General features: G+C 32.1%; 2 protein-coding genes across 4 annotated transcripts; both read left to right on the top strand.

The window, feature by feature from the left end:
* Positions 1 to 5,725: 5,725 nt before the first annotated feature.
* LOC127083508 (phosphatidylglycerophosphate phosphatase 1, chloroplastic/mitochondrial) lies at positions 5,726 to 9,841 on the top strand. Of its 3 annotated transcripts, XM_051023811.1 has the most exons (7): positions 5,743 to 5,959; positions 7,707 to 7,838; positions 7,997 to 8,759; positions 8,871 to 8,948; positions 9,111 to 9,184; positions 9,283 to 9,390; positions 9,490 to 9,841. In XM_051023811.1, exons 2-7 carry the CDS (start codon positions 7,776 to 7,778, stop codon positions 9,601 to 9,603), a joined length of 1,200 nt encoding a protein of 399 aa, XP_050879768.1. In that variant the 5' UTR covers positions 5,743 to 5,959; positions 7,707 to 7,775; the 3' UTR covers positions 9,604 to 9,841. The 3 variants fall into 3 exon arrangements, with proteins under 3 accessions (XP_050879770.1, XP_050879768.1, XP_050879769.1); XM_051023813.1 differs by lacking the exon at positions 7,707 to 7,838 and having other exon boundaries at positions 5,726 to 5,959; positions 8,190 to 8,759; XM_051023812.1 differs by lacking the exon at positions 7,707 to 7,838 and having other exon boundaries at positions 5,744 to 5,959; positions 7,999 to 8,759.
* A 478-nt stretch (positions 9,842 to 10,319) lies between these two features.
* On the top strand, positions 10,320 to 11,880 carry LOC127083509 (uncharacterized). The gene is made up of 5 exons (XM_051023814.1): positions 10,320 to 10,749; positions 10,846 to 10,910; positions 10,986 to 11,046; positions 11,148 to 11,294; positions 11,531 to 11,880. The coding sequence occupies exons 1-5, from the start codon at positions 10,467 to 10,469 to the stop codon at positions 11,653 to 11,655; spliced, it is 681 nt and encodes a 226-aa protein (XP_050879771.1). The 5' UTR covers positions 10,320 to 10,466; the 3' UTR covers positions 11,656 to 11,880.
* Positions 11,881 to 12,407: the final 527 nt, after the last annotated feature.

The raw sequence follows: 12,407 nt of genomic DNA on the forward strand, positions 1-12,407 counted from the left end.
CTCTTTTCATAAGGTGATTTCTTTCCTGAGCTGTGAATGTTTGCTTTAATATGGGCAAGATATTCAGCTTCAAGATTATTAAGTGCTTAATCTAAATCCACATTTTTACGGTTAATTTCTTTCGTGGTCATGACAGTTTGTTAGCTCCCAATTTCGACGCCTGGTGTGGATTAAGGGAATTAATTAAGGAAATAAAGTTTCCTGTGAAGAAATTGAATGTTTCGACAAAACTATACATTTTGAAATTTCAGCCGAAGATACCTTGATACAAGTGTAAAGATACTGTGTGGACTTAGAAATATTTCTAGCAGTTTGGGGATGTTTTCGAAAGAAGCGTCATTGGTGGTAGTTCGACAAAGGATTTAAATTCAAATAAGGGATGGAATTCTTTGTTCTTATCTAACTGCTGAGGATATACGTGGGGCGTAGTGGGCAGTTACATACATGTAGAGCGCCACTTGTCTCAATCTAGTGAATAAGCCGTTGGAAGCGTTTATTTTGATTCGTATAAATAGGAGGTCTTAGTGTTAGGATCGGGGGTGTTCAAGTGTGTACAAATTTATCAACTTACCTAATGTATCTGTGTGTAGAGAAAGTGTAAATTGAGAAAATGTACGTCTAATGTTGTACCATATTTTTACTTAAAGCAATTCGATCAATCTTTTCATTTCAGAAATTTATCTTCATCGCCATTTACTTTCCAGCACTTTCCTTGCGTTATATTTCCTTTATATTCTTTAACAAATTATTTTAAGTATGAACATTGTCGAAGTGTTTATCATTCATCAGACTTCAGCCTAAAAACGATTAGCACATGTCCTATGATCAATCTGATCGATCCTGTAAGTAACCAAAATATTTTAATTTGGAAGATCAGCGGTTGTTTACCAATTTCCACGGTAAACACAGTTTGAAACGTATTAAAATTATTGTTTCACGGTTTTGAAAATTAGCCACATAAGAAATTATCGGGTTGAGTCGCGGACTATGTCGCTCTCTTGAAGACGTTTCGCAGTACTGCCCAAAGTTATACAAATCAGTCAAACTACCGCGACACCTCCAGAATAAAATAACTCAGTTTTATAATGTACAATTACTACTTGCACGGTAGATAATCGGTCTAGAAATACACTCTTTAATGGTACAAAGATAACTCGAATATGATATAAATATCACTCATAGTATCTGGTATAACGACCGGTCGTAAAAAAACCGTATTTAACATTATCCAAAATTAGTAATATTTACATTAACAAAGTAGTCATTTGCCACTGCCGAATGCATGGGGAAATCTTATCCTTCAAGGTTCTCTATTTTGGAATATATTTTATTGTTGCAATTATTCTGTTATTTTGAAAGTGAAATCGGAAGAAATCCGCACAACAACTTCAAACTAAATAACGCATAGGAAATAACATGAATCAATAGAATCGCTCATAATAGAAAGAAGAAAGAGATTGAGACTTAGCAAAAAAATCTAAATTATGATTATTGTAATTAAAATTATAACAATTTTTTTTAAAAAAATTCTACAAAATATTCAACTCTTTATTATTGATGTTACTTACATTTTTATTTATTTTTTATTCTTAGTTTTGGCTACTAATATTTTTATTTATTCTTAAAAATTCATTAAAATTTTAAATTTTAAATAAATCAAGATTTTTACTAATGTTTTTCTAATTTCATTTTCAAATAATGTTTAGTGAATGTCCATTATTTTTAATTTTTCTTGACAATTAATTAAGTTTAATTGACCAATATCATAGTATGCATATTTTAAAGAAAAATGACAAACAATTAATGATTTTAAACTATGTATTTAGAAATTACAATTATCATTTAAAATTATTTATTTAAATTCTTAATATTAGGATGATCACTTATAATTAATGGATACTAAAATAATTATACTAATTGCATTTAACTATTGGTTTTATTTTATTATTTTTATATAATTTTCTTATTGTTCAACATTCAAACACAATTGCAATAAATTCAAACAAATCTAAATTATGATTATTGTATTCAAAATTAGAATAATCACAATTATTCATAATTATTGATTGTACATACATTTTTATTTATTTTTTATTCTTACTTTGTTCTACTAATATTTTTATTTATTCGTAAAAATTCATTAAATTTTAAATTTTAAACAAATCAGGATATCTATGGATGTTTCTCTAATTTCATTTTCAATTAATGTTAAGTGAAAATTGTGTCCATTATTTTAAATTTTTTGACAATTACATTCAATTTAATTGATCAATATCATAATATACACCTTTTAAAGAAAAACAACCCACAATTAATGGTTTAAAACTATTTATTTGAAAATTACAATTATCATTTAAAATTATTTATTTAACTTTTTAATATTAGGTTCATCAATTATAATTAATGCATACTAAAATAATTCTACTAATTGTATTTAACTCTTGATTTTATTTTATTATTTTTATATAACTTTCATAGTAACAAATCTAAATTATGTTTACGCAGATGACGTCCTTATTTTCTGCAAAGATAAAATATCCAACATTAAGACTCCCATATTTAGCTTCCAAGCGTGTGCAGCAATATCTGGACAGGAGGTCAATTGTTTGAAATCTTTCATTTTCGGTGGTTCGATGTCGAATTCCAAGCGCAACATCTTTGCGAATCTATTAGGTTTCCAGCAAGGAGTTTATCCTTTTTGGTATTTTGAAGTTCTTCTGTTCAAAGGTAAACCGAAGAAGCTTTACTTGCAGCCTATTGCGGATAAAATTATAAACAAGCTGCCTTTATGGAAATATTTACTGCTCTCTTTTGTAGGTAGGGTGGAGTTGGTTAAGTCCATCATTCCATGTATGCTTACTCATAGTATGTCTATATGTGATTGACCGTTGACTCTTCTCCGTGATCTTGAGAGGGCGGTTAGGAGATTCATTTGGAGTGGCGAAACTTCTAAAAATAAATTGGTTACGGTGGCTTGGAAAAATATTTGTAAGCCAATTCATGAAGGAGGACTTGATATTCGTTCTTTGTGTATGCTTAATGAAGCGTCTAACTTGAAGCTTTCTTGGGATATTTTAAATTCTATGTGCAGCTGGGCTACCCTTATTCAGGATAGAGTCATGCATAAAAACAAGTTAATCACTCATCATGTTTTTTCTTCCATTTGGTCAAGTGCAAAAAAAGATGACCAATGTTATTGATCCTTGGTGTATTGGTAATGGCAAGACAATTAGTTTATGGTATGATAATTGGTGTGGCTATGTGTCTTGATGAGGCTACTCCGATTTTGCTTGATGATCAAAAGGTTCATAATATCATAATAAATGGTCATTGGGATTGTGCTAAGTCTTCCACCAACATTCCTATTTCTATCCAGCTACGCATAATTAATTGTCATCTTCCTTTCGATATTCATCCGAAAAAGAGATGTTGGAATCACTCTTCTCAAGATGATTTATCCCTTAAGGTTGCTTACGGGTTTAAGAGAAATAGAGGCACTACTAAGGACTGACCGTAGGAAATGGATTTGAAACAAATTTATCCTCCCGTTTAAGTCTTTCATGTTGTGGAGGCTCCTTCACAATAGGTTGCCAATGGATGCTCAAATGAAAAAGCGAAGTTTCACCTTTCCTTCAAGATGTGATTTTTGTGGTTTGGAAGAGGAAACGAAAATCCATTCGCTTTTTTATTGTACTTTTGCTTCTAATATTTGGGGTTGGCTAAAAAATATGCTTAATCTTAATTACTTCTTCATGGCTGGTCGAATATTTGGAGACTCATTAGGACAACGGGTAAAGATCTCAATTTGGAGGCCCAAAACTTGGTGAGATTGACACTTTAACTTCTTTTTCTTTTACTACTTCACTTATTATGGCTTCCGTTTCCATTGCGGATAATGTCAACTCTGTTGGTCATCATCTTTCTATGCATGCGGATAATGTCAACTCTGTTGGTCATCATCTTTCTATGCATGCGGATAATGTCAACTCTGTTGGTCATCATCTTTCTATGCATGATTTTGAGATTCTTAAGAGGTTTAAGGTTAATATTCGGCCGTCCCGTGCTCCGAGCATATTGGAGGTTTTTGGCAGCCCCTCATAAGAATTGGATAAAGTTGAATTGTGATGGAGCTTCTAAATCCCCGTTGGGTATCTCGGGTTGTGGTGGCATGGCTAGAGACAATTATGACTCTTTTTTTTTTTTTTGATGTTTTTGCTTCGAACTTAGGTGTCTCGGATTCTCTCATTGCCGAACTCTCGGGGGTGCTATGCTAGCAATAAAGTTTGCTCATGAGAAGAATTGACGTAATGTTTGATTGGAATCAGAACCGATAGCGATGGTTAGAGCTTTCAATCCTCCTATGGGTGATTAAGAATAGATAACTTAATTGTAGAAATCTTGTTTCAAAATGGAATTTACTAGTTTCTCACATTTTTAGAGAAGATAATAGTTGTGCAGATACCTTGATAGTTTAGGTCTTACTTTGATTGATACATACCTTTGAATATTATGGCTGATTTTGTAAAGAATATGCTAGGTTTGTCTTTCTTTAGATTTCTTAACCTTGAGAAGATTTTGATATAGTTCCCCATAGTTCCCCCTTGTTTTGTGATCTGTTCTTTTTCCTATTATAATCTTATTAAAAAAAAAAGAACTCATATGAAAATAAAAAAATTATTTTATACATTTCCTACTGACCAAGACAACTTAAAATATATATGCCTTCTGGACCGAGACTACTTAGTTTTCTATTATTTATTTTTTCTAATAAAATAGACATGTCTTACGAGAAACTATTTTATATGAATTTTCTTAACCATTACTATATTATATTTATTTATTATTTATAGGAACATTACGCAGTCCGTGAAAACAGACAGATATATATGACTATTTAATTATTTTATTTATTTTTCTATTAAAATATATATTTTTGACGGAACAAAACTATTTAAATTATATATTTTATATATATATATATATATATATATATTTAACTATTATTATATTATATTTATTTATGGGTAATGCTAACTTGTGCCATAGGAGAATAAGTTAAGAACTAAATAAAAAAATATTATGTTGGAAATTGTGTTTTGATTTTAATAAAAATATAAATTTATTTTTTTAATTGTTTTTCCCAATACAAATTTATTATAACTAGGTTTCTTAACTTATGCCCTTAAGGCACAAGTTAGCATTACCCTTTATTTATTATTCATAACAACATTGTGCGACCGGTGTGAACATATGGATAAATTACTATTTAATGATTTTATTTATTTTTCTATTAAAATATATCTTCAATGGATTGATACTATTTAATTTTTATATCTTTTATATACATTTATGAATCATCATGTTAAATATTTTTTTAAATACTTTTTATAATATACATCTCTTATATATATATATATATATATATATATATATATATATATATATATATATATATATATATATATATATATATATATATATATATATATATATATATAATTTTTATTTTATATTTATTCTATATTTTATTGACTTTGTTCGTTTCACACGAAACGCACGAAATGCACAAATCTTTTATTGGATCTAAATAAAAATTCAGCAATATTATTGAGACTAAAATCATTTTTCTAAAAATGTATTAATACATTTATTTTTCTTTAGGGTACTGCCATGTTCACTCAGAATCTGGTGAAGTAAAATAAAAATAAAAATAAAAATAAAATCCATAGAATCTGGTAAAAAAATGTGGATTGATGAATGGAATGGAATAAAAAAAATATAGGTCGACTCCACTCTACCCCTATCTTATGCAAAAGCGTTCTCCAACTTGAAATATTTCTCACTCACTCGGTCGTTCATTGAAAACAGCACTGCAGCGGCGGCAAACACCACTCACTCACTCTATCACTTTTCTCGATTCCCTTTTCCTCATCCACAACTCATTCGTCATTCTCTTCCGGTGAGTTTTCTCTCTTAAACTTTTCAATTTACATCGTAATTGTTTGAATTGTTGTTGTGGTTGAGATTACGGTTACAGTTATATTACTATCAATATGGTTGAAAATTCTCGACAAATGTCTCGTCAATTGCACTATAGATGCACTTGTCAGAAACCCCTAATACGTTGCAATATAATATCCACTAGACGTGCCAATTGTAATGGGGTATGAAACTGCAAAATGTTCAATGCTAGAGTGAACGACAAAGTAAACTTTTGTTACAAACAGACTAGTCAATAGCGGTGTTATCCCGATACAGCGGCCCGGTGCAGAAGCCCGCCACTATGGGAAGATACTTAGCGGGTAGCGAGGGCGGAGCAGTTTCTGTCCAGCTATCCTTTTCCCCTTTGAAAAATTGAAATTACCCTTAAATTTAAGACGTTTCAATCAAATTTTAGTTGAGACTCAACCCTAACCTTCACCGATATTTCTACACTTTAGCTGGTCCAAACAAAAATCACAAGTTCCCTCTGCACCTCATATGTTTATAATTATTATTCATGTAATTTATCCAAAAAATGATCAAATAGCTGTCATCCTGCTATACGCCATCCCATTTTTTGGGGGTTGCCTGCTCCATGCTGCTATCTGGGATTGACTACTCTGACAGAGATGTAATGTTAGGATGGACGGGTACGTACATAAGATGGGATAGAATTAGAGATACAATTATTTTAGGGAAAATTGGCTTTGTTTCTTTAGTGGAAACGATTGCAGAACCTGGTCCTGTGTGGTTTGAACATGTGTGAAGAAAAACCGTAGAGCATGAACTAAGAAATCATATGGAGAATAATTCATTAGTGAGACTGAGAGATAAAGAGATGCGAAGAAAACTATTGTTGGTTAAACCTCTCAGAGAGATTTAGAGGACATTATTAGGGCTCAAGTCATTTAATTCGCGTAAAAATCCTCATCTAGTGGAGAAAAACTTTTATGTCGTTTGTTGCGGTTTGATACCATGATTGGCAAGGGTGGGTGCATAGTGTTTTAGTGTAGGTTGTAGGATAATGTTTTCTTGTGGTTCGGACATGTAGAGAGAAGACAAGTAGATTCTGTAGTAAGGAGGGTGGACCAGATAGAGAGAAGGCAAACAATTAGAGAAAATGGAAGACCTAGAAAGACTATCAGAGAAGTTTTTAAGAAAGATCTCGAGATTAATGATTTGGACAAAAATATGATCCTTCATAGAATATTATGGTGAAAGTTGATCCATGTAGCCGACCCCACTTAGTGGGATAAGGCTTAGTTGTTGTTGTATTTGATCCATACCTGGACTGTCCTTTTACTCTTCTAATTCTGACAGTAACAGGTCAATGTTTTGTGTATTTATTTTAAAGTTGGTTCAGTATTTAGTTCAGGCATTCTAAGAATCTGAGCATGTGACCAAATTTTCTGCAAAATTTATTTTCTTGATACAGGATAGGTTACCTGATAGGTTAGTGTTGAGACATGATTTCACATGGGTTGTTTGTTTCTGTCATTCCATGATTTTTTTAGTTCACGGTGAAGATAAATAAGTGCTAATACACGGAGCATATTAGTGTGAGTATATGTAGTTATCTTTTCACTTCTGCATCATTATAAACCAATAATTGATTTTTTGGTGATGACTAATAATAATCAATGATGAATATCTGTACTATTGACCTTGTGGGATGTGCTTTAGTTCCGTGTCCTCAAGATCACTGTTACATGCTTTGCTTATAGACATTCAAAATTATTTGCAACAACTGGACAAAGAAGCAATGAATGGCAACAACACTAAGCTAGACTGAAATGTTTTTCGATGAGAAGACTCTGTATCAATTAATATCTTATTCCTATTTCCTTTTGGTTCGGGTATACATGTTAATCTTTACTCTTTCAAATGCTCATCTGTACATATTATTTTATGTAAGGTGATATGTTAATTCTCATTACACTTTCATTGATACAAAAATTGAAATTTGTTTAACCTTAATGTGTCTGATTATACTGATCATTACTATTATAAATAGAGATCATTGAAGCATACAGCTGTAGCAACATGTGGTCAAGCATTAATTAAGCAAGAAAAACTCTTAAAAATGCTGTCTACTAGTGTTGCTGCTCAGCTTCCCAGTTGCTGGTACCGCATTCCCAGCCATCTTAATGTCCATCATCATACCCGACAAAAGAGAAAACTCACCACTCTATCACTTGCCAATGCAGATAACCAAATCCCTCTCAGAAACTTCTACAGTCAAAGTCTTCCTCAGACATACAGTTGCTGCAAAGGGATAGAAAGCAATTACAGGTCTAGATACAATTCCAATCCAAATCAGGACGACAGACACCTATTCCTTATTAAATTCTTCTCACTTGCTGACTCAGAAGACACCAATAATCAAAATTCAGAAACCAGAAACCACAACCAACATCAAGTAGACAGACAAAGGGAATTCAAGGAAAACGACAAAAAAAGTGCACTTTTCACTAAGATGTGGTGGGTAGATTTGAAAGCGGCATTTGGCCAAAGCATCAACTTTGAGGGCATTCTTTGTTCAACTATGGTGATCTTAAAAGACCCACATTTGGCACTGCCCCATATTTCAGTTCGTGATATACGATACATTGACTGGGCTGCTCTACGTAGAAAGGGATTTAAGGGCGTTGTCTTTGACAAAGATAATACTATTACAGCGCCTTACTCTTTAACGCCCTGGCCTCTGCTCGAGTCTTCATTGGAAAGTTGTAAATCAGAATTTGGTCCAGATATTGCTGTATTTAGTAACTCAGCTGGTAATTCTAACATGGAGCATTTCAAAATTATTCTGAAATTATGGCAGCAGTTGTTATTCATGTAGTCATACATCGTTTTTTTTGTGCTGATTTGTTGATATTGTAAATCAGGACTTCGTGAGTATGACCATGATGGTTCAAAAGCTAGGAATCTTGAGAGTGCAATTGGAATTAAAGTCATCAGACACAGTGAGTGGTGCCTTTTTTCTGTTTAGAATTCAGATCTATAATGTTTATTTCATTTTGAAAATAAACGTTATCTTAATCATGTGTAAAAATACTAGGATTATGAAAATTCCCATGGAGAATTGACTCTGGGATTATTGTTGATATGTGTATATGCTGCTGCAGGAGTGAAGAAGCCAGGTGGCACAGCTGAAGAAGTTGAAAAACATTTTGGCTGTGATTCATCACAGTTAATCATGGTAAAATATGAATTTTTACTGTTTATTTTCTATTAGATTAGATATTTATTATGTAGTTTGATTCTTATTTATGTTAAACCATAAATTTTCGGATGCAGGTGGGCGACCGTCCCTTCACTGACATAGTTTATGGCAATCGAAATGGATTTCTTACTATCTTGACAGAGCCATTGAGTCTTACGGAGGAGCCATTCATCGTTAAGCAGGTTTGTACTTCATATTCATTTTCTTTTTTGGGTGCTACAAGTGTTCAACACTTGAACTTGTTTTTCTGATAAGTAATGTTTTGATGATTGTGATGATAGGTGAGGAAGCTAGAAACTACATTTGTAAATTACTGGTCTAGAAAAGGATTGAAGCCACTTGAGCAGAAGCTATTGCCTGATCCCAGACATTGTGTCAAAGAGCCACGTCCTTGATAAACTTGTCTCCAAAAGACACTAATTTTTTAGGACATGAAAATGCTCCCCTTTAGTAATGCATACAAGTTAATTTTCGTTGAATTATTTAGTTTTTTTTTCCTTTTACAAAACCGGTAATGCAAGTTAAGTCATCTCTACTACTTAATTTCCGTGTTCCCTCAAAATGGAGGTAGAAAAATCATAAAATGAGTTTTCAATATAAATGAAAGTAATAAAAGTATGGCTATTTGACCTATTCTAGGACAATGTTTAATCAATATGATTATTAAAATTAAGTTTCAGATATTATTTAGAAGTATTATTTACATTCTCTAGTCGGAAAATAAGGAAGTATTTGCATTCTAAATCCGTGGTATACAGATTTCTGACATATTCAAACCACTAGCCTCCAAGTTTCAATATTCTTTTCACTTGTATGAGTACCTATAATTAATTATTTTAAATGTGTAAAATAGATTTTAGTATTTTATTGTTCTCAAATATAATTGATTATGTTTTTTTTTTAATTATCTAATTCTATCTGAAATTAGAATTATTAATATATTGAGTTTAGTCGTGATCTGAAATTTATTATTCAACTTATTTTTATAAGAATTTATTTAAATACAAATTACTTTACTTAAAACTTACTTTTTCTCATAATTAATTTTATAAAATTAATTCACTCAAATATATGTTAAATCATGAATTCTCTTTAATAAATAAGTTGAAGATATGAAGATTGAAGATATAGTTATCCAATATCTAGTGAATCATTAAATGGGTGCCACATACTCAAGGGACAAGTCCATCTCCCATGCAACCAAAAGCAAACAACTACTTTTCATTTCTCAGTCACTGATCTTACAATCCTAGCAACCATGGAAGCCATCACAAAATCTCTCTACCTAACAAAATTTCCCAACTCTCAAATCTACTCTAGTTCTTCTTCAAATTCACCAATTTCATTACACTCCAAAGCCACTTCAGTAACTTTCAATTCATCAACACATCATTTGCACAAATGCTTTCTTTTTCAGCAACCTGGTCGCGGTGTTATACATCCCATAGCAAAAAATAAGGGGAAACTAGGAGTTATACATGCATCAGAAGCTGCAACTCCAATAACAAATGCTACTGGAAGATGGATTCTTGAACCAATTGGTTAGTTACGTTTTCTTCTTCAATTTCATCAATTCTAAAAACTATAACCAAGAAATAACAATTGAAAACTAGTTAAAATCTGTATCTATTTGATAGGAGATGGTGACACAAGACATATAGGCTACAAGGTTGCGATGCCAGGTGCATATGAAATAGCTTCGGTAAGTAATTTCAAATTCAATTATTTGTGCTGCTGAGTATGCTTCAAATTAACTGGTTTGTTTTGAATTATTTAGAATGAAGTTACTGTAGGACGTGTTCCAGAGAAAGCTGATATAGTGATTCAAGTTGCAACAGGTATATAAGTTTAGATTGATTAAATTTTATGTATTTTGATTTTTTGATTCTTCTTGTTTTTCCTACAATTACAAGTATAATTGGACTTATACTACTGTCAGTGTCGGGTGCGCATGCACGCATTCGGAAAAAAGAAGACAATCTTCTAGTTATGGATTTGGATAGCACCAACGGGACATTCGTTGACGAGAAACGGCTGAGACCTGGAGTAGTTACCATTGTATCTCCGGGGAGTTTTATTACTTTTGGTACTATTCTAACTCTCTTTTATGTATGGAACTTTGTAATGTTATATCATTTTTCTACTTGTGCATTATAAATCTCCAAAGAGATTTTCAAAATGAGGAACTGATCATCACTGCATCACATCAGACGATGTTTTAAGAAACAAATAACTGTCAACTCAGGTTTTTTTAGCTGGTTAAGTTGATGATGTTATATCAGTTATTAAAAAGTTAGCTTATTTAAACTTTCACAATGTTAGGGGATACTCATTTGGCTATGTTCCGAGTGTCAAAGATAAAAGATGAGAAGGTTGCAGATACAACTGGAGAAACAGAAGGTGAATCAGACAATGGTGACAAATCTGATATTACCGAAACAAGTTGAACTTGTAGTTGTAATGCATAGTAGTTTGTTTTGTAAAGTTAAAATATTCGCATTGTTTTGCAAGGCCATTTTGATACATAACATATTCTATGGTTGAGTTAATATTCTGCCCAATGTTGTCGCTGCCAAACAATAGGAAAAGATAAATGTTCACAAGTTAACATGTACACAATTTGGTGTTTTGTTTGTTTGTTTTATAGTCTGAAACTAAGTTGGTTTTATCAATTAGTGCTTTACAATTATGTGAAACAGCAACTAAGTGTTTGTGTTGGAGAAAGAAGAAGTTGGTATCTAATTTCTATTAACTTCATATGGTTAAGTTAGTTTTGTACCACACAAACCTGAAATAATATGACATACATGTCAAATAGTTTAAAGTTGCATAAAAGCAACCCAGGAACCAGTATCAAAATGCAAAATTCACCTTAAAATAAATTCTAATGTCCTCCAAAAGTTTGATGTCAAGAAGATTGTTGGAATTAAAAGGATTACGGGGGAATTGGAGATTATTGGCTTTATTTCGATAATGCGACGGCATCTAGGCAAGACATTTTTAGTATGATCTAAATGTGCATGCACCTCCTCTAGTATCTCTTGATGAACTGATCTAGGTGTGTTTTAGAGTAGCATGTCCCATGTATGGATGTGACACCCTGAAGAACCATCTGATATATCCTTCGACGTAGTTTCAGTCGTTCACGGTATGATACTCCGTGCCTCCTCCGGTATCAGAAAACTCTCAAAATTAGCAA

The sequence above is a fragment of the Lathyrus oleraceus genome, chromosome 5 (genome assembly GCF_024323335.1).
Source record: "Lathyrus oleraceus cultivar Zhongwan6 chromosome 5, CAAS_Psat_ZW6_1.0, whole genome shotgun sequence".
NCBI lineage: Eukaryota > Viridiplantae > Streptophyta > Magnoliopsida > Fabales > Fabaceae > Lathyrus > Lathyrus oleraceus.

What these genes read in the sequence shown, in the direction of transcription:
- LOC127083508 (XM_051023811.1), top strand. Translation starts at nt 7,776, where the DNA reads ATGTTTTTCGATGAGAAGACTCTGTATCAATTAATATCTTATTCCTAT. An exon ending in AATTAAAGTCATCAGACACA is followed by an intron (nt 8,949 to 9,110) that starts GTGAGTGGTGCC and finishes ATGCTGCTGCAG; the next exon opens with GAGTGAAGAAGCCAGGTGGC. An exon ending in AGCCATTCATCGTTAAGCAG is followed by an intron (nt 9,391 to 9,489) that starts GTTTGTACTTCA and finishes TTGTGATGATAG; the next exon opens with GTGAGGAAGCTAGAAACTAC.
- LOC127083509 (XM_051023814.1), top strand. Translation starts at nt 10,467, where the DNA reads ATGGAAGCCATCACAAAATCTCTCTACCTAACAAAATTTCCCAACTCT. An exon ending in ATGGATTCTTGAACCAATTG is followed by an intron (nt 10,750 to 10,845) that starts GTTAGTTACGTT and finishes TCTATTTGATAG; the next exon opens with GAGATGGTGACACAAGACAT. An exon ending in GTGCATATGAAATAGCTTCG is followed by an intron (nt 10,911 to 10,985) that starts GTAAGTAATTTC and finishes TGAATTATTTAG; the next exon opens with AATGAAGTTACTGTAGGACG.